Source organism: Centroberyx affinis, unplaced genomic scaffold (assembly GCF_046629955.1).
Source record: "Centroberyx affinis isolate AG114_WGS23_722 - 3 ecotype Tasmania unplaced genomic scaffold, CSIRO-AGI_Caff_v1 ptg003262l_1, whole genome shotgun sequence".
NCBI classification, from domain to species: Eukaryota; Metazoa; Chordata; class Actinopteri; order Beryciformes; family Berycidae; genus Centroberyx; species Centroberyx affinis.
Window position 1 is genome coordinate 336,521 of NW_027281285.1, and position 22,047 is coordinate 358,567.

General features: G+C 43.0%; 1 protein-coding gene across 2 annotated transcripts in view; it reads right to left on the bottom strand.

Annotated features, from left to right (window-relative positions):
• Nucleotides 1-21,476, bottom strand: part of LOC139660247 (palmitoyltransferase ZDHHC14-like) — a 54,222-nt gene extending 32,746 nt beyond the window's left edge. For both annotated transcript variants that reach the window (XM_071538345.1, XM_071538344.1), the window contains exons 1-3: nt 21,008-21,476; nt 20,017-20,310; nt 157-317 (exon numbers count right to left, since the gene is read on the bottom strand). In XM_071538345.1, the coding sequence (XP_071394446.1) occupies nt 157-317; nt 20,017-20,258 (403 nt within the window). In that variant the 5' untranslated portion in view covers nt 20,259-20,310; nt 21,008-21,476. The remainder of the gene's footprint in view (nt 1-156; nt 318-20,016; nt 20,311-21,007) is intronic.
• Between the last annotated feature and the right edge of the window lie 571 nt (nt 21,477-22,047).

Here is a 22,047-nt window from a genome sequence, read left to right on the forward strand (position 1 = left end):
CCCTGAAACATGGATACTGACAGAACAGTTAAGCAGAGAGTACGACCAGGTGGAGAGTGAGAGAAAGGAGACAGAGGAGGAGAGTAATATGAATGCAGATGTGGAGAGACGGAAATGGATTATCATACAGAGGGTAACAATCTAGGGTGGTCTTACCTATCTGCCTCTCCAGATCGGCAGCCTCATCCGGCGTGGCCCTGGGCAGCACCCCCGGGTCGCTGAAGCTGGTCCTCAGCAGCGTCCCCAGCACAAACACAAACAGCACGCCGCCTATCACTGGGATGGCTGGGGTCAACTGCTGAGCCAGGAATGGACAACTGGGAGGACAGGGAGAGATGGGAATGGAGAGGGAGAGAGAGAGAGAGAGATGAGGGGAAGAGGAACAGTGTTTGAGTTAGTCCATCTCAAACAGTAGCCTAAATCGGCGGAAAACAAACCAGAGACACACATGGTTCTTCTGTTTGACTTTCAATGCCTGAAGCGGTAAAAAGTTGGACGCTCAAACAGCCAGAGCCCTGGGAGATTATAGGACAAACATCAGCTGAGGGACAAGTGTCTGTCTGCCCAAACACAAACAGCTTTTCAGAGTCGAAACGTTGGTACAATGTACAAAGCCTGAGCAAAACATTTAGTCAACCCATGGATGCCAGTTGAGACAAGATGAAAGTTTATCAAGCGGACATAATTGCAACCTGCTGCTTAATGGCCAGTAGCTGGTCATAACCCCTGTACACACAACCACGCACACACTGTCAGGGTCATTCCCCTGTGTTGTAATCTGTTCTAATGAGAGATAATTCAGCGTAATCCCGTTAAATGTCCGACGGTGCAGGTGCTTATTACAGTAATCACATTTAGTCCCATAGGGCCGGGCCACAAGCTGCCACATCCCATTTCATTAGCTGGTCGTTGGTCTCAAGGGGTTTGGGGGAGGAGAGGTCAGCAAAGAGGTGACATTCCTGGAGACAGGGGAACTGACTGAGCATGTGGCGACCATGTGTTTTGAGGGATGCTGTTGAGGAATGCAAAACAGTTGAGCCGAGGCTCACGATAATGTCAGTGTTTATATAAAGGGTCGTTTTCATCTGTTCATTTATTTGACAAAGTGCCAAATGCAAACAGGTTGGGTTAATCACATCTAAGAGTATTGATTGTTTTGTAATTGGCCTAAAATGTAACCATGTCAAATGCTTTTGTCAGTTGACTTTCATTAGCATAGATTTGGCGCAAATAGTTCACAAAACAACAGGGCCCTTTGTACTTTGGACCATCCCCAAAATGGCTCCTTTTAGTGCAGTGGCACAGGTGATTCGATACTGCACGCATTATTGCCTCTTGGAAAGGAAGCGGGGCTTGTTGTGAGGAGGCTAAATGACATGGAACGATCAACGAACAAGGTACAGAGGGGGAGGGAGAGGTAGAGACCTCCATTATCCCATTACAATAATGTTCAGCAGCAAGCTGAAAAAAGCGTATGATGGGAGGAGCAAGCACTTAAGACTGCACTCAGTTATTGACTGCCATTTGAAAATCAATGCAAAGAAACAAAGGCTATAGATCATAAGTGGATGGAGGGTGTCTAAAGTGACACTGATGGCTTTATGATAATGACAAGTGACAGGGAGGTCAAACATTGTGGTTACCCTGTTTGTGTTCAAGAGATTTAACAAGATGTAGGTGCGGGTTTCCAGCCCATTCCTAATTCTATACTGTCCCAGGTATGATCATGACACTTAGCTGAAGCTAGACCGCCAATGTGCTCCTTACTGACTCTTCATGATCAGAGTTTATGGGAATTCTGAAACTACTTCCAACTTTTCTACCAGTCCATTCTCCATTTTCATTTTGATCGTTGTCGTAGTAAACTCGTCAGCTGCCTCCATAATAAAATCCAACCTCTTGGTGATTGGTCAGCTCACAAAAATACAGGCCATGTTTGGTACGTTGCTCTAAAAAACATAACTTTTCTCAACATTAGAAAACACTCGAACTCTGCCTAAAAAGAAACCAGGTGGAGCGATTTCTCAAAAGCAGACGTTTTCCGTCTGCCTTGTGGCTGCTCACTGTTAAACTTTCACATAAAATGGGTACTGGCAGTTTGAAAGAAGTGGAATAATGTGAACATGGCCTAAGCATTTCTGTTGAGCGAATCAAATACAAAAATACATCAAATCTGTATATCTGTGTATGTTATCAAGGCAGTAGGAGATAGCAGAAGCTTTTTCCAAACATGTGTATGATTGGTTGCTGATGTATACATCACCATCACACCACCTCCCTTCCAGATGGTAACACCTTGGGAGGGCGGCTACATCCGCTGTCCTGTGCCAACAGCAGCTACTCCTCACCAACCAAGCCAAACTATATTTAGGCTTGCCATTTTGGGTTCTGCCAATGAATGTGGAGGATATGAACATGGATCGGGAGAAGAGGTTCAGGAAAGCGGAGGAAGCATGCTTAAATTTGCTGATCTGTGCTAATTGAGGCTCAAGTGTCGTCTGCAAACCCTCTCAGCTTTCACCTGACCTGCTGGAGGACTGCCAGCCAGGGGAAAAGGTCAGCCAAAATATGATGACACCATAGCTAAGAGCACAAAAACTTGTGTGTTAATGTATGTCTGCTTATGTGAGTGGATAATCAGATGACCACAGGTGGCTGGCATACTGCCATGTCCTCAGGTGTCCATCTGGCTCAGTGAGTCAGATGCGAGCTATGTGCCAACGCATTCAGTACATCCCATAGGGTTGGTATTAATACAAAATAATAATAATACTGAATGAACAGTAACAGCATCCAAGTGTCACAAGAATCCAGTATCGAGCTACCACACCCAATGTGTGGTCATGACAGATGAGAAACTCTGGATGAGCTAATCCGATTTAAATTAAGTAAACACAGCAGCAACACTTTTTAGGCTAACACTCAATCCATTTGCAAATCTGAATGGAGGAGCGTGCTTTGCTCCTGTCGTTTTGAAGAACAACATTTAGGCTATGACAAACAAAGGATCAACCATCCAGAGACCCATGGTGTTATCCTATCCAAGTGGAAACTGGCCTGCCCTGCTGCTCTCTACATCTGGTCTGCGACTAGACTGAGGGAACAGAACACTGGGTTGTCTAGGACATCTGCAGGGGGCTCCAGGCAGGACAACACCGTGGCAGCACAAACACTTCTCCAATTATCAACACTAGCCTGGAGTTCCCAGGGCCTGTATTGTAATGGACACTCACTCTGTCCATGTGCATACGATCATGTGGTGCATTGCAACTCCTCTTCTGCCATCATCGGGCTTGGCCACTGGGCAGGGTGGAGACGGATCATGGTGTTCTGGTCCCGTCCCATTGCCATGAGCGAGATTACAGAGGAGATATGTGTTCCAGCGCCGTGTCACTGTAATCCAACACTGGGACGTATCCCTGGAGCTGTGGCTGGGGCAGTACTGCAGCCTGTCTTCCCGTTTATAGTCTTCCCAATCTGACACTGACCGTTGTTGCACCAGTACAGCTCACAAAAAGTGACAGAGTCTCCATGAATTGTCTCCATTTGACATACTGTGTCATCTAAACATGTCTACACATCTGTCTTCGCTATTGTGGCCCCTAGACTTTGGAACAGCCTTCTTCACAGCCTTAAGGAGGCCGAAACAGTCCACACTTTTAAAAAGCATCTTAAAACATATTTATTTCCATTGCCATTTTCTTAATCGTATGTTATTATACCTTTATGTTGTGTGTGTATTTGTGTATTGTTTTGTCTCTTGTCTCTATGCTATCCTATCCCTCATTTTATTATTGTAACGCACTTTGCAACTTATCGTTTTGGAAGGTGGTATATAAATAAAGGTTTACTTAATAAAACCATTAAATAAAAACCCATTTAGAAGCATCTTCAACATCCTACTCATGAATACCCCTGTATGAAACAAAATATTCTCAATTACCACTCAGGTAAAATGACACGTATGGAAAGAAGGACAGTTTCCTTCTGTCCTCCTTTCATAGACCCTGAAAAACAACAGTAAAAAGGATAATGTGTGCATATCTTTCAGTAATGTTGGCTTATTCAAGTTCATGTTATTTTGGTCTCTTGGAATTATTCAGTTTATGGTGAACAGAATCAAGATGTTTCATGCGCCAACTGAAAAACTGAATAATAAGGAAGAAGAAAAAGAATGAGAATAAAATGAAGAGTATGAATAAAAGTGGGATTAAAGTGTGCTTGAACTAAACCACTGAAGGCTTGGAATTAACTTTAGTCAATCCCAAGAGCGTTGTAGCTGTCAGTATTGAGCTGTGTCCTGGAGTGGAAGGGGAACTGGGCTAGCTGTGAACCACTACAGCAGTTAGCGCCGCAATCTGCCTTGAGAGGAGCTGGCAAAAACAAAATGACCAGGCAATTTGCTGTTGCTCCTTCTTGCTCTACTGCCAAAGAAGGGACAAAATGTATGTTTTCGGAGAGACTTGTTTGCTTCAACTGCCAGAGGGGAAACAAATAACAAGAGAATGCCAGCAGATTTCAGACCATTTAGGCAGTGCTGAGGAGACAATTCTTTACAGAAACGCTGGAAAGAGACAACTACTCCCATCGTTTAGGGAAAAAAGCTCAGCTCCTTGTTTCCTGTCTGGAGAGTTAAGGGCATGAAAAATGTAACATCACCATCACAGACACAAACAGAACCTATCCTGCTGTTAGCTTGTGAGTGAACGTCTAAAACACAAATACACATTAGAGCTTATAACATTCACCTCTCCTTTGAAAAACGTCAGGGGCTCACCGGCCACTGCATGACATAAAAAGCTTGTACACACTGACACTTTTTGGACAGTGCTAAAACCACAGTGAGAGCAAACTGACTTCCCTGCTGACATGAATATCTGGAGCCTTCCTCTCTCTCTCTCTCCCTCTCATCTCTGATCTGGGGGATCTGGGGAGTAATGGAGGGTAATAGCCTCAAGCATTCAACACCTAAAGCACTGGCATGTTTTTCTTTGTCAATGCAGGCAGGGAGACCAGTTCATTTTCTCACACACACAATCACTCAGGCTATCAAACACGCTCGCACACACACACACACACACACACACACACAGTTTTGAACAGACTGGATAATCCCTGCCAGCCTGACTCCAGTTAATGTGAAGTGAACCCAGCAGGAATTGGTGTGACATCTCCCTGACGAGAGCTGATTGCAAGACAGAACGGGACGATCGGCAGCAGCATGGAAGGCGACAGACCCTGACCTGTCTGCAAGAAGCATGATGAAATCAAGCCAAAGAACATCTTAAAAACATCAGCAGAGTCCAGCACATGACATTAGGAAATAAATGGCTTTGGCAGTCTTTCACTTGTACCCTGCTGTGTTTAGTCTATTTAGCCTAAGAAAGCAGACTGAAAAGAGCCAATTACAAAGTTCCAGGAAAAAGAAAATCAATGCCCGATGTCATTACCCGACTTCTTTTCATCTGCCCATTCAATCTGTCCTCTACTCAGTCTGATTGGTCACACATCACATTGATGAATCCAGCAATTACAGACGCTAATGGGAAATCGCTAAAGTTGTGAAAAGCTTGGCAGGCCTCGAGTGAGGGTGCTATATCTGTAACCATTACTCCAAAGCACAGATATGAATGGTTTTGAAGTAATCAATCAGAAAGTCAAGTGCCCTAGTGAAATGTCAAATGTTATCAAAAGGTCATTTGGAGCTCAAACCAGCAAACCATCTGAACACACTGAGTGTTCTCACTTCCTGTAGAGAAAACCAGATGGTGTGGATTTGTGATCACTTCTGTGCAAACACTTAGGATCAAAACATGTCATCTGTTGTTTCAACGTGTGAAGCCATCGTGAAAAGCTAGATGTCGTCTTCTATGGCAGGCGGTGATGCAGATGGCTGAGAGAACAGCGCTAACCGCCGCCTCTGTCCTCGGCTCTGTCTCGGACATCGGACACATAATGGGAAGGCAGTCAGGTGTAATAGAGAGTGACAGGCTGGTAGAGATGGACAGAGATTAAACGCAGAGGCCATTAGAGAGGGAGGGTAGACTGTTACATCAGTCCTGCCCTTCCATATAGACATGGATCAATAGAGATATGTGGCTGAGCTGTAGGCAGGCGACACCTAGCCTGTTTAAAGATCCCCATATAAGAATCAAATCCATTTTCATCAGTCACCGGTCTTAGAGAGCATGTCTCATCTGAGCGATTTCAATAACCTGCCTTTCTTCTGAGGACTGCAAACAGGGGATACTGAGGAGGCACTGGATATTTCCCAAGTTACAGCATCATTTCCCGTTTAGTTTGGTACAAAATCTTATATTAAACCAGGACTTGAGGGGCTTTGTTTCCATGGAGACGGACAGTATCCAATGTCAGACATGGTAAATTTCGAAAGGGAATGTGGTTACCCTGGAAACAACCACACGAGCGAGCTGAAGCCTCCAAGGAAAAAAAAACGAAACAAAGACACTCATCAAGATAGAGATTGCGTGATGACATTCATTATAATCTTTTTATTTGTTCCAACGAACCATTCGGTTGATGAGGACAAAGACTGAATTCTTGCTTGATTTGATACAGAAATTGTGGCAACAAAACAAGATGGAAGTCATTACTGGGTACAGACTACAGAAAAAGTTTGGCTTGAGGTTTGGGATGGGGGATGTCTTTTTATAACTTCTATTGTGTCTTGGCATAGTTCTACATTTCTCAGTTTTCAATCTCCAGGACATGAGTAAATATGTGGGCTGGGACAAGGGTTTTGAATTACTCTATCCTCACCACATATTTATTACACTGTGCTGTATACAGTTATCTGGCAAACATCATTTCAGTCAAGTCATCCCTGTGTTTCTGGCCTTAACTTGAAAAAGAAGGTATTTTCATCCCTGCTTGTTCAACCCTAACATTACATGAACAAAGAAGTTCAGAATAACAAATCTCTGCAATTCAGATGTAGCAAAAGCTATGGGTGACTGTAGAGCCTATGGCTAATACTTTCTAGTATAACAAAAGAGAAAACTAGGCCTTCATGGCTTTAATGTTGAAAGCATTGTACTGATGAAGTAGACTTTGGACTAGCACAGTGTCCCCAAAGCAACCCAATGTTAGTGTACAGAGAGCTCTGGGAATTCAAATATAACATTGCTTACCGTGGGACAATGTTTGGTCTGAAATGAAGTTATGACTGAACATTCTGAATAGAAAATATCAAAATAAACTCATCGTGGGACAAATGATAAACTGAAGCTAGGAAATGGTTGGCAGAACTCTTCTCCAGCCCCATGACATGCCTAAAGCAACAGGCTAACACAAATAGGCTTGTTGGTCCATTTCTTAGAAAAATTCTGATGAACTTGAACTCTCTTCTTGAATTTCAGAACTGTCTGAAAGACAGTTGTGAGGCAGGAGGGTGGCAGTGAAGCCACTTGCTGTACAAAATTAACTGTACAGCAAAGAATAAATTCTACCCTGGAGACCTGGAAACACGGACCCCAAGAATAGATGAAATACACCAGCCAGTGTCTGATAAGACCGCTCTTTGACATAGCCTTTACGGATTATTACTCACCACATACTAGCTATTTATAAAATTGCACAACTTTACTGTCACCAAGGTCTGTATGAATTATTGACAGCTGAAGGCAGTGTAATAAACCTAATGATAGTTAATTCCTGGGAAAAACAGCATAGTGATATATGGTTAAAGCCTTCAGCAAAAAATATAATTGCAAGTCATTAAAAAGCTGAAAGTTGCATAATGGCAACCAGAGAAGGTACAAAGCATTCAGCTAGCATTAAGCAGCAGCATAATGCAATAAGTTAGCATTAGGAAAAAAAACTCCACTATGTCAGTGAGACAACTAGAAAGCAGAAGCAAAAAACTAGCAGGCAACAGGCAATACAACTACACTTCCCAGCTTGTTACTCTTAAGCACAGCAGAGTGGCCTGTTACATTGAGGAATTCCCTACAGGTTTTGGTTTTGATCTCCATAGTCCTCTCAAGCGTGACATCATTTTTTGGCCCAAATTGGGATTCTGGATCAAACCCCCTTTCAGTCCAATGTGAAAACAAATATGAGTAAAATGATTGCCTTTAACTATGTCCAACGCTAATGTGGATTATTTTTGCTTCTGGGTGTTCCTCTATTATGCATTTTTATGTGTCATTATTTGTTAAGGTGGATTCTGTTGGGTTTTGAATTAAAAATGGCTTCCCATACTTAGCTTAGCACTCCAGCATTTCATGGCTTTTTGACGCAAGTATGACATAGACTGTAAAGGCTGAAATACAGTTCCACAACCAAGTGATGCCATAGCTTGCTTGCAGTGTCTACGGTGGTGCGAGTATGTTACAGTTCCGTCTTGGTGGTTCTGCGAATAGACTGCTGAAACGCTATATGACATGTCAAGTTTTTACTACTTCCGTGCTAACAAAGCATGGAAGCAGCAGACTGTGCCAGCACCACAGACACCTATGGCGTAGCAACGCCGACACTACGACGCCAAACTACAAATCAGCCTTAAGGAGGCTACACAACACCTGCCCCATCGTTGTTAGCAAAATATTTTTTTTTTTAGCATTTTTTCACCTATTTATTAGATAGATTAAAGTGAAGAGACAGGAATGATTGAGACAGAGAGGGATGACATGCAACAAAGGTCCTACTCCAGATTCAAACCCAGGAGCAGAACTCCACCAGGAAGAGCCACCAGGACACACAGCAAAATAGAAAGATACAGTAACATGTTAAAATATGTAATAACTCTGTCATGCTTAATTTCTTCTTACATTATTTCACCCATTTTAAGAGCAGAACAATTGGTAAACGAGACCCAAGAATTCCATTCATTTTCGCCATATGAATCTGGATCCGGATATAATCCGGAAGCCCCAAAATTATGATAACACTTGAGGACTATAACCAAATATCTGAGAGACAAAAGTCTTTCTATCTTCTAACCTAGACATTGGCAGTGTTGAAAGATAGCTTGTCTAACCTTCTGCAGGGTACTCAAAGGAGACCTCAATAAAACAGGCAATGATTTCAAGCATCATTAAATTTGCCTTCACAGCTACTGATGGAAAAATTGCAACAGGTCATCGGGTCTTCTACCTCCTGTAAATCAACAAGCTGAATTAATAACCCTTGAGAGACAAAAGTGTATTCCACAATTTAGTCTGGGCCATCTTCAACATTTTCCTCACTCTTCCATTGTTCACTTCCACCCCCTCAACTACGAGAACAAACTGCTCACACTAATTCCGATGACAGTCCAAACATGCACACACATTCTCTTACATAAAATTCTGGAGATATTGAATGTGTTCTTTCTAGGATGTGACAACTTCTGTCAAGATGTGATCTACCAAATAAATAATGTGATGTTAATGTGCCTTCAAAATAAGCAATGAAATGGAGAACAATTGAGCATGAAATTATAACAGATAGGATGAAATATACAAAACAAATTGCTCCCTCTTATACTCGTGTAGACACTTCCAAAAAAGCTAATCTACAAGACACAAAAAAAATCTTTCACAAATCATAGGGGGTCTAATGATAGAGATTAAGAGCCAACATCAACTAGCAGGTCTTTAGCCGAGGGGACCACATAGGTCAGTTGGGAGTGTAAACAGGGGCCCAACACAGGCCACTCACTTTAGTTAGAGGTCCCCCAGAGTAACCTCTACAATTCCTAAGTTTTGCCATAGTGACTGGGCTGACAAAGAGCCTAAGTGCTTCTGATCTAGGGCTGCACAATTAATTGAAAATAAAAAAATCGCAATGAACTACTTTTATCAGAGAGGTTGCTGCTCAAAATGGACTCCTAAACATGGTATTCTGGTGCTGAGCCCAATTTCTAGCCTATAAATTAAATTGCACATGATAAAAAAAAAAGTCATCGTATTCAAACAGAGCAAATCGTGAGAGATAGAGACAGGAAAGACTGGGAGAGAGAGGGGGATGATATGAGACAAAGGTCCCGGGCTGGTCCTGGACCTAGGAAGCCGTGCCCATACCACCGAGCCACCAGGACGGCCACATCTCCATTTTTTAAATCAAAAATGTTTCTTGTTAGCTGAAAAATCTAAAATATGTAAAGTACACTGTATTGCAATTTATATGATCATTTGTCAATATCCTGCAGCCCTGGTCTGAAGCAAACCGAACCTTTACCAATTCTAACTGATCAATTAGCAGTCTCCTCACATTCCAAATTCCAAATCCATTTGCCAAATTAGGTGAAAACAAAATAGATCCTGTGATTTCAGATCAAAAGATATCAGCAGAAAAAAAACAGCAAAGCACTGCGAAGCCAACCATCTGTAGGCCTTGAAAGCAATGGCACCATAGAATAAGCCTAAGCCATGTGACTTACTGCTCATTACACCTGACAGCTTCACAACAGAGTGCCACAAACTGGAAAGAGAAGAGGGAACATGAACCACGCTACTATGCTATCCACTGCTGTGCACCATATGGAAAGGTGTTTGTTTGGGTTTTGGAGTTTGCAATCACTTTCAATTTTAACGTTCCAAAGCTGCCTCACAGACGTAAGCAAGCGTTTATATTCCATGTTGCCATCTTGACTACATCAAACGTTTTTTATACAACGAACAGGCCGTTTCCTGCTGCTCGCTTGTTAAACCTCCACGTCTGGTGTCATTATGTGGGATGTGGCTCAGAATGTGTAGCTCTTTATGCAAACCTAACAGATAAAGACAAAAAAGGCCAATTATTTTATTGACCACACCAGCATGAAATGACTAAATTACACCAACAATTTAAGCATCTAATACTTGAAAACAGTTAAGAAAACATTTAATACAACTAATGGTCAAATGATGCATTGACCACTCTGCAAAGAGAAAAAATGCACCCGTGCACAGTCCAATAAAAGAAATGCAAATGAACTTTACTCTCTTTGCTAAAGATGGCCTAATCAAACACAGTGCTCAGAGCTTTGCAATTTCACTAAACCCAAAGGTCAAAGGTCAAGAAAACAGTTCAGACATGCTAAATCAGACCTAGGTCCCATACCTATCAGCCAGCAGCCAAATTAAACATTAAACTCCACTTTCAGCAGGAAGACCTGCCATTCTCAAACAGGGAATGTAGAAAGCTAATTAAAAGTCAGTCAATGTTTAGTATGACGACCATAAAACCATTGTGAATCTGCATCAACTCAGTCAGGGGCCTGTCTCACAAAGCAAAGCAAAATTAGTGGGTTAGTGAGCCAACTTTGGGTTTAACCCTGGAGTTTTAGTCTCATGAAGGTGGCTCACTTTATAGCAAGGTAGATCACCATAGTAACTTAGGCTGCACACCTAACATGCTCCGGAGCAGGTTATGTTCCAGCTATCGCATCCAAATGTGTAAAAAGCCAGCTTCCTCACAAATCAACTCTCTGTAAAAATGGCATCACCACTCCTAGAGGATCCCGTAGACTTTTTAAAATAACCTTTATTGCAAAAATGTATAATATTTCAATAGAAACATCAAATGAATGTGACAAGTAATAAACTATATAGGGGGATACTATTGAATTAATAGATAGTAAGAAAGGCTGTTCACAAGGCAACGGTGTTTAGAGACCAGCAGAACCACTTGGATTTCCACAATGATTTATTATATCAGAGATATAATAAACATTTGTAGCATTTCCACACCACGTACCCACTTTGGCTGTAAAGGAGGGCTTCTATCAAATGCTTACATTAGTTGACTATGCTAGTTAATAATAAATGAAATTTACTGTTGCATATTAAGTGCTGAAATCCTTTCACAGGATTCCTGACAGTGATTAGTGTAACAGACTGCACCCATATTCTACCCCCCCAGCCCTGGGGAACATGAGGCCGACTTTGTGAGTAGAAAATCTTTTTAGACTCAATGTGACGACACAATACTGTATCAATCTGTATGCCTACCGTGCCTTCATTACAGGCAATGTTAAGCCTTTGTGATAGTGATAAGATTACTTATCACTATCAGTATTTACACTAGCTGCAATTTTCCTCATGCAAGCCTCTCTAGCCATGGTAGCATCAACAGTGTTACTTTTCACTGTTACAGTGTTTTTGTATTGCTCATACTTATTCATTATAATAGTTTGTTCTTCTTGAGAGAACACAAATTTTAGTAATCCATTTCTTTCCCACACTTCCCACTTTTACAGTCTGCTTAACGTGCTGTAATTGTCTGCAGCATGTTTACATAATCCCATAATTATTTATAGTCTATTGCTTTTATTGTTTGATTATTTTATTTCACATAATGTTTATTGCTTATTTTCATGCTCTAGTTTCATCTCATACCTTAAATAGGCTGCTCTAGATCTGTCAGTGTTGCATATGATTGGCCATTTGTTACAAACTCCGCTCCTTTTATGTGAACACATCCTGGGTTGACAGAGCTGACAAAGAGTTGGCAACCACCTTCGTGGGACCAGTGAGCCAGGATTGCCATTGCTAAGTTTTGTGAAGCCAGAGACACCCTATGTCCAACTTGCTTCGTGAGACAGGCCCCTGGTCTCGTATTTCCTGTTGATGTAGACTTCTCAGTAAACGAGCATGGAAAAGAGAGTAGTGTTGTCGTGATACCAAAAATATTACTTTGGTAGTGATACCTGCTAAAGTATCACAGCTTTGATTCTAAAACAATAGCACAACGCAAAAAAGAGTGGAAACTGAAACTACAAAAAGTGTGTCCTTCTCCGTCGGTTCTTGCATGCTTGAAGTAAAATAGCACACTAGTCAGAACAGAGCATATGATTATCTCAAGTTGTGGATCGTGATTTTCTGGTAAAAATGGCAAACTTAACCCGTGTGAATACATTTTACAAGGATTTATATATGCAAGTGTGAATTTTATGTAAGATGATGATAGTATCATGATATCAAAATACTGCAAAATAAAACAAGCTCTAGAAAAACTAGTATTGTGCCACCGGTGAAATCTGGTACTGTGGTACTTTTCCACTACAAGTGTTCTGTGGAAGAGTGGAGAGTGTGTTCATTATCTCTGCAGGGCATCACAGGTAATCTTTCTACCTCAATGGGGTCTCTCGAGGTCTTCCTACTCATTTGCCTCCCACAGGGTGCGCTAATCTCAACAATAATCCAACCCAGATTACCGTTATCACATTTCCCACTAAATCCTCTTACGATGCCAACCCGTTTTTCAAAACTCGGTTGGGAGTGAAGCTTGGGGCTTTCGTCTTAGCTTGGAGCGACCATGTGACGGTACACTTCACATTGCTCAGCTCTGTTCATTGGCTGTCCTTTCCATGCCACCTAAGATACACCTCACCCCCTTCTACTTTCCCTCTAAAGCCATCACACTGCGCTGTAAAACAGCTTTGGAGCCAATCAATATCCTCTGATCTACAACAAAAAGCCTATCAAACACAAAACATCCATCCTCCGAGCCTCACAGCATCTTAGCCTGCAATTTTCCTCCTGTCCTTAGAGTTCAAGAAGAGTTATCTTTTCCAGGCACTGAGAGGAGCTTAATACTCTAGAGTGATGCTGTACCCAACAAAATACTTGAGAAAAAAACTGGCTAGTGATGATGTCCTGATGTATCAGCGTTCAAGAGAAAAGACTGCAGCATGCAGGTTACAGAGAAAATTGGCACCTTCATCTGTAAGAAAGAACAAAAGATGATGAAACAGGCTAGTTAGTCATTAGGCAAGTTAATGTAAAGCAATTTTGAGAAGACCATTAATTACACAGGGCTTAGTGCATTTAAAGCACTTGGCTTTGTGGCCTTTCACTCTGGAGTGTCATTACTCATATCTGGGCTACATGGATATAAGGCTTTGTCAGTTGCGCCTTTTATTACATTTTGATTGCATTTGATGGCAGCGAGGGTCACAATGTGAACCTTCTCTTAGCTCTAGGCCAAGTCATTTGTCAATGAAACAATGGAAGATGGCAAGAATTTGCAATAGTTACATTTTTGCCCTAGTTTCTTCATGGAATCATGATTTCCTGCCACCTTTCAGACACAGATGTCAGTGGAGTACAGCCTCAGAGCACTGGAGCAGTCTGTATATGTTTGAGATCCCTCCAAATGTATTAGCATAACCTTCCAAAACGTGCAATGGACTCAATTACCCCTGGCCCTGGGAGTGAATGTGCTAGCAAGGGAAAGCTGTGTGACACACATAGAGGGTGTAGGGGTCGACTGAAGGCCTGGGGCTAGTCAGGGGTAGGAGAGGTCCTGCAAAAAAAATCAGACAGCTGGACTTGATTCCTGGTTTGAATGAGCCTTGGTGACAGATCTGCACCTCGCTTCCACAGGAAAACAGACAGCAACAGGAAAGTCTGAGACAACCTGTGACAGAATGTCCTGCAAGGAAACAAAGTCATATCCAAAAAATGTTCACTAATCAAATAGCCTATATCTGGCTGGCTGACCATAGATGGTATCATCATACCTCAATTTGTCTAATTATGGTACGCTTATTGCTCTCATCTTGTACCTGCCTGGAAAAAGGGGCATTACAAAAATCTGAATATTGCTGAGTGGTCTCCACAGATAAATTTAACCCACTGAGTAAGAGGATAACACATCAGGGGATTTTAAATGATGGGTGCAGCTTTAAAAACACAGATCTGGGTTTATTTATTTATATCAATTATAGCTATGTAATTAGATATAGCCTATATCTGAGGGTGAAAACCATCCTCAATTTAATTAAATAAACAAAGTCAGTGGTGGGGTAATCTGGTAATCGGGAATGGCACTGTACTCTAAACCTGTGTTAGACCGTTAGGCTCTAGAAAAATGTGTTTCTTTTCTTGGGAAACCATGTGTACCATGGGTGTGCCTGCTCTGTTCAAACCATGTGGACAAAGACAACTCTTTCGCAACAGCCTGCCTTTTGACACTCCAACAGCTGACATTATTTTGCCCCTGCATGTAGCAAACGCCTTTTCTATTCTTTGGGAGTATTGTGCAGAACTAATACAATACAAGAAGGAAAGGGTCGGCTTTTTTACCGATTTCATTGCATTAGATCTGTAATAACAACGGAGCCCATAGCTGACATGCCTGCCTAGGGGAGTTTAGAGCTGTTGTATCCTCTGAATGAAGTAGCTTAACAGTACTGCTCTCCCGTGAAACAAATGCGTTGCCTGGGGTGTTCATAAAATAGGGTTTTCTTTTCACTGTATTCAGAGAAAGTGGCGTCCGAAGACCTCTCCTGAGGAACTTGACCTAGACGGCCTAGTTGTCCTTTTTCAGTGTTCTCAAACTGCTGCTGTATCCAACATGTGGACACAAATGATTATGCAATGTAGGATAGTCTTTTTGTGCTATTACACCATCAGCACAGATCTCCTTTCAACAATAATACAACAGAATGGAGAAATCCATCATGTCACAACATAGCTTTGGTTGAACCTCCCAAGTATCTCAACTACCAAGGTTTTCTGCTAATAAACGGGCACACTGGGGAAATAAGTTGAGGATGATTAATCCCAGGGTTGGACGGCTCCAACAGCTGCTAACCTAATGATTTACATAATGACATGTGCACAAGTGTACTCAGATACTGTAAACTCAGGTACTGCAAAATGGGGAAATCAGATTAACATGCACTGGCATTAATGCTGATGTGCATGCACAGGTGAGAAAAGATTATGAAGAATTCCCATATTACTGTGATGAGAACATGTCCTATGAACTGACGCCAACTCTCCTCATACAAGACTCCAAAAACTTGGCGCTCGGGACAAAAATATTTGAAGGAGCTGAAGAAATGAATACCCTTAGTGTTTGTTAATGTTCCCTAAAAATAGGCCTCTTTAAACAACCATTAGTAAATCTATGACTGTTACGCTTTCCTCCTAGCCACCCAAGTTCCAGAAGAACCGTTTCTATGCTTCTCTTTCTCTTCAGATGACTCCCAACAACTGACTGCTGATGGCTGAATCTCTTTTGCCTTGCCTCCCTATTTCACAGCAAAGCTTAATCACTCTTTCAAAAACTGCTGAGCTTTTAGTCGATCCTAATCGCATGCTTAAAGAGGTTTATGAAGGGACGCTGGTGCGCCAGCCAAATAGGCACACATTCAGGGAATCTTTCTACCCTGTCAAAGACATGACTAGCCAGAATGCAGTTGGGGATTAGGTGGTAGCAGGGATGGTGTGAGCAGAGAGCAAGTGGGTGTATTTGTACACTTAACAAGACCTTGCCTGCCAATACACCCCCTCCAAAACGAGGCTGTGCTTCTCACACACCCACGTCACCATCAAAACACCTTAAGTAAACGGCCTATTTCCTGTGAGTATAAACCTTGCTTAAATTTCAAGTGGATTACTCATCAGGTTTGCATGTTAGTGTCTGAGGTTTGCGTGTTGCTGTTCTGTAGGAAGAAAGAACCCGTCTGTCTTGTTGCCGTGGTAAAACCATTAGATAGCATGTAGAGCAAGATCACTGTGGCTAACCACCTGCCAAAGTGTCTGTAATATTGCTGAATCAAATCATGCACAGACACCTCTGCCCACCCATCTCTGCAAATGACCAATTAGTAAGACAGCCAAAATGCATGTTAATATTTTTTCTTTAATGCACATACAAATATAGACTCCACACACATAGAAATCTGTAACATTTGCCACATGTCCTATCTTGATTTTGATCTCAATGTGACAAAGGAGAAAGGGATCTGCATCTCTGTCTTCTATCGAACACAAACTGGATTCTAATAACTACACTTGTATAAACAATATCAAAATATGCTTTTGTGGGGGTGCGGGCGACTTTGTGGTCACACTATAGTTTGACAGGTCTCTGGTTATTTCCTGCACATCTTGACAGATTCTGCATAGACTTTTACAACTCCTTTCTTGTCCACATTTCACAGTTTAACAAAAAGGGCCCTTTGATCTGCCATCCATCAACACTGACACACACACAGAAACCCATCTAGTCCCTATTCATTGCTTAAGTGTCACAGCCTAAGCTTGATGGCTAGTGCATTACATCTCACAGGATTTCTGTTTTACTCATCTCCAAGATTACTAAAAATGCAAGCGTTTAGCATTCTCTCTGCCCAACACAAAACACTGTGGGTCTAGAGGTCTATTTTCACGCCCAACAAATCAGCATCTCAGAACACCACTTCAAACATTTGCCTGAGTGAACTTTTACGATGCATAAGGGAGAGCAGGCAACATGTGCAACAACAGCACGCATGGGCGTCTGGGGGAGCAAGCAACAGAATAATAAACAGATCAAAGTCTGCCGGTCACTAACGGGCCTTATTATGCATAGCTGAGAACCCCTCAGACGAGAAAAAGAGGAAGAGGTAAATAAATATGGAGAGCTACACAGAACTCTGGTTAATGCTTTGTGTGTCTCTGCACAAACACTATCTCTTGCGAGTCTCTTTCTAGACTCCTCCACAAATGTGAACAACATTAGCAGCGAGTGACGTCATCTTGCAACAGAGTTAGCCCAAGTGTAATCCCACCCCAGCCCAATTAAAAATACCACACAGCTCACTTGTTGGATACACAGGTTACACAGGCTATGCAAGAGACAGAAGAGGCCCTCACACATTGCACAAGTAATGGATGAGGAGTTGTTCTCCACTGTGCTGACAGCTGGAGAGTGGGCTTAGAAAAACACATCTAATCGAAACGCATTACGGTTAATGACAACAGAAGCCAATGTGCAGGTCCGCTGACTATCGCCCTGTCCAATAAATGTCTCCTTTCAGCTGATGGGCGCTGGGTGGGGGGTAGGCAGATAGAGAGAGGAAAGTCAGGAGGACTCGGCTGGCCTGGGGGCGTGGACAGAGAGCAGGCAGGACAGTGCTGAGCTGAAGAGTGGCTTTGTGGTTCCATGGTGTTCCTGAGAAATGTCCCCTGTAGTCACAACAAACAGAGGACAGCACACTGAGCCCTGGCTCCGCTGGCTGGCCACAGTGCAGGAAATGAAGCCCTTTGAGGGGGGAGAGGTATCATCAGGAAGCATCTGGCATCCTCCAGGTGGGTGCTGGGGAACATCCAGGTTCAAATGGACACGGCAGTCTTTTCCACTGTCATTTTAGTAAGTAAACTGTTCCGCAGCAAAGGCGGTTTGAATTTTTAGCCTGCGACGGCCCCTGTCTAGTAGTCCCAGTCTGGCCTTTGGTCATGGGTTATGTCTATATCTCTGCTGAGGTGACAATGTATTGAAAGATCAAGTGGTCCAGAGGTCACTGTTGATAGATGTGCAACGTATAGCATTGCACCCGTATTGGATAACACACACAGGCATATGAGAAAGCAAACTGCCAGTGGTTTGGAAAAGAGCACACCAGGGACATAGTGGAGGGTAAACACACCTAAACTCAGTTTACCCACCTTTTTCTATTTACAGAATAGACTTTAAACATCTTTTTAGCCTAACATAAATCTTTAGGAGATGAAATCATAGTATAAGTCATAGTAAGTCATATCAAATTATTATAAGTTATATGAGGATATGGTCTTTTTTATAGAAAAACAAATAATACTTTTCTAGAAATATAATTAACTTTTGTTTATATTGGTAGTCGTTTGCCTTATGATGACCACCAACTGGAGGTCACAGTTTACCCACCTTTTTTATTTACAGCTACATCACTGGAGCACACTAACTTATAAGTCCTACCAGTTTTACAGGGACAGTGCAGATATTGGACAGCAGCCACCAACCTCTGAACATATTTTGCACGTTAGGCTCTCTGTTACTCTGAAACCATTTACCCTGATAAAGGCTGTCCGATTGAGCAACAAATCTCATGATGGAGCAGGATTCTTATCTAGCAAAGAGCCCTGGGGTTTCTGGAGTAATAGAGGACAGAGTGATTAGTCAGGGCAAATGAAGAGAGAATGTGCCGTCTCTCATGGTACACCCCAGTGCCAACAGTGCTCAGGTCAGTGTCTGTCTCTACATGTTGTATCATGTCCTCCAGTCACAGAGGGCCAATTTAGGACGTCCTGGATGAGGTGAAGATGTAGGGTTGGATGAGACAGTGCGGATAGGAACGTGCTGTCTGGTGATTACAGGTTGCTCTGCCACTGGGAGAAGGCAGAGGGCTCCTGTGGGGATTCTGGGACTGTGATTAAGGGAGTGCAAGTAGCACATGTACTGTAGGTAGACAGACACTGTGTAGGCCAGCACAACAGGCTCCATAAGTCATAAGTGGCATGTCACCAAGGCCCGAAGGCAGGCAACCATTAACAAACTGTTGAACCGGTCTAAGGTTGTAGATCTGGTACGTTAGAAGCTGATTTTCACTTCCTCTTGAGTGAGTCCTTGCTCATTTTCACCTGGGTTTTGTGATGTGTGACCTATGAGATTGTGCAGCAGTTTACAGTCACCCTCAACTAGAACTAGGCTGCCATTATCAGTATAAAAGCACAAATTACCAGACAACACTAGCACCCATTCAGGAAGGTCAGAGGTCAGGATCAGTTACAGAGCAGCACCCTGGACCTGGTAGGGATTCAGTGTCTTGCTCAAGAACACTTCAGCTGGGTGGATGCTTGTTGACACGGGGCCTGAAGTCCTCCTGCTGAAGGTCTCTGAAGATCTCCAATCACTAGGCCACCCTGCCACCCCCAACAATGTTGAATGCATGAGCATGTAAAACGCATACGAGATGTTGGGCAAATTAAAATAGAACAACCACACCTTTTCGAAGTAACCACACAGGAGTTTCCATCAGCAATAGCCCCCAGCAAAAAAAAAGTGTATCACTGCCAATTTGAATGATTGTATGTCACATTTTATCTACTTCCTCACAGCAGAGAAGCCTCTGTATAATCCCCAACCAGATTGTAGTGAAATCTCCCTGTGCCCTGAGGCGATACACCCTCTCCAGAATGATGCGACAGTGACATAACTGACCTATATCTAAACTTTTCGCTGACAGCCCATGAAATCCCCAATCCACAATGCCCATGTGCACAAGCGAATAGCTGCAGGGAGCGCAGAAACACTAAACATAATTTCAATAATACTCACTCAAAAGTGAAGAAAAGCCCACATGTGACCAGAATGAGGACAAGGGTGAGGTAGAAAACCCCTGTCTGCCGGGCCATCATAATCCTTCCATTGCAGTAAAATTTATTCCGACCTTGGAAGGACTCCCACTTCCTCTTCTTTGGGGTCCTCTTTTTGTAAGGGGTCTCCATCGGAGTGGAGCTGCGAGTGCTTATCTGGCTGTACTCGCACTCTCTCATGGACTCAGACACCCCGAGATGCATCAATTGCTGATTAAATCCCCACAGCTGAATGAGTCCCGGGGCAGGTGTGCCTCTGTAAGGAGAACAAACCAGTTCAGTACAACAGATAGGCCATGTCCATTGCTACTTAGACCAATGCCTATAGTTTTAAGTATGGGTGTAGGTGAAAAAAAGTTTGTGAAAAGTGCACAACACACTTCGTGTTACAAATAATACACAGTCAACCTCAACATTTCATTTGCGTAGCATTCTCAATACTTATTTTGCTAGCAAGCAACCTCGGTAAACCTGAAATGAAGACAGATGAGCCGAATATACAGTAAGTTTAGCTATCCCTGCTAACTTAGCAAATAACTTTACTAGCAGCTCACTCGCAACAGCCTATTAGCTTCTTTGTTAGCATGCAACCTTGCTAGCATTATCTAGCAACAAAAGGGAAAGTGCTGCTGACTGACTTGCTAAAGCTAGCACAGCTAGCAAGTTGATGAGACATCTGCTAGTTTGCTAAGTTAACGTTAGCTTGGTGGCCAACTTGCAATTATGGGTTAGCTTGCTTATCACTCAAATCAGCCACATAACTACACATTTTAACTTGGCGATTTTACTTTGAACTCTCCCACACAAGAGGAGCCAAAATGAAGATTTAATTGTACTCCTCGCCTGCATTGTCAGCCACATTGCATTACAGACACCACCACACACCAGGCTTCACATCCCGTCTCTCTGCTGCCTGTCTGCCTGGAGAAGCGACAGTTGAAGCGCTGCCTTACCGAAGGAAAGTAGTCGTCGTGCTGGGGTGTTGTCACGTAGCTACTCCTCTCGTTATCCAGGTTTGTTACGGGCTGAGGACAAAACGAAGAACACCATTTTCTTGGAAGTTAAAGGGTAAAAAGGGGAGTTTCGAATTGGTAGCTCGCCGCCAAAAAACAACTTGGTCTTGAAAAGGGAAGCCCGTACTAGCCAAATCCAGAGAAACAGCACACGACGGGGCGCTCAGACGAGCTCCAGCATCCTGGCTGCCCCTCGCTCAGAAAGACACTAGTCTTTGCGCGCAACACGAAAGAAGGAGGACATTATATTTTTTTTTTGTAGAAGTGTTTCACAACAACAGACGGCGAATAATCCTCGTAAATCTTCACCATTCCTCCGCGTACTCGGAAAAAGTTGCAGCATTCCCCCAGGAAGCAGGCAGGCAGGCGAGTCGACAGCCCTGCGTTAACATGGTCCTGGTCCACACAGTGCTGCCACCCTCGCAAACAACAAACATCAACATGGGAGCAGAGCAGAGCCTCCCAGCCGGCTCCTCCCCCTTCACCCGAGGCTGAAGTCACTACTGAGGGGGGTGCAAGAGGAGGATGGTCTATAACAGGGGTTCCCATACTGCGGTCCGGGGACCTCCAGGGGTCCTTCAGGGAGGTTCCAGGGGGTCCCCAACAAAATGAGGTATTGTTCAATTTCACTGATTCACTCACTTGAAGTTAGAATAGTGAGAGAATGTATGGCTGCTTTGATTAGGGGGTTCACCCCCCCCATAAGGGAGGCCTAGGGACCTCCAGGGTTCCAGGGGTCTGCCTCCTCCTCACCTACAGTAAAATCAAAAATCAAGGAACACAGTCTTATCAAAAGTGAGTCTGTGTTCTAATGCGTATCCATTTGTGGGTCCTTAACATGAAAAAAGTTTGGGAGCCTCTGGTCTACAGGAGGATGTTATGATTGTTTCAGTAATCTGAAACAAAAAGTCTGAATAGATTAAAATTACCCACGCAGAATGCCATCAAGAGAGAGGGAATGCTTTGAAACTTTCAAAAGG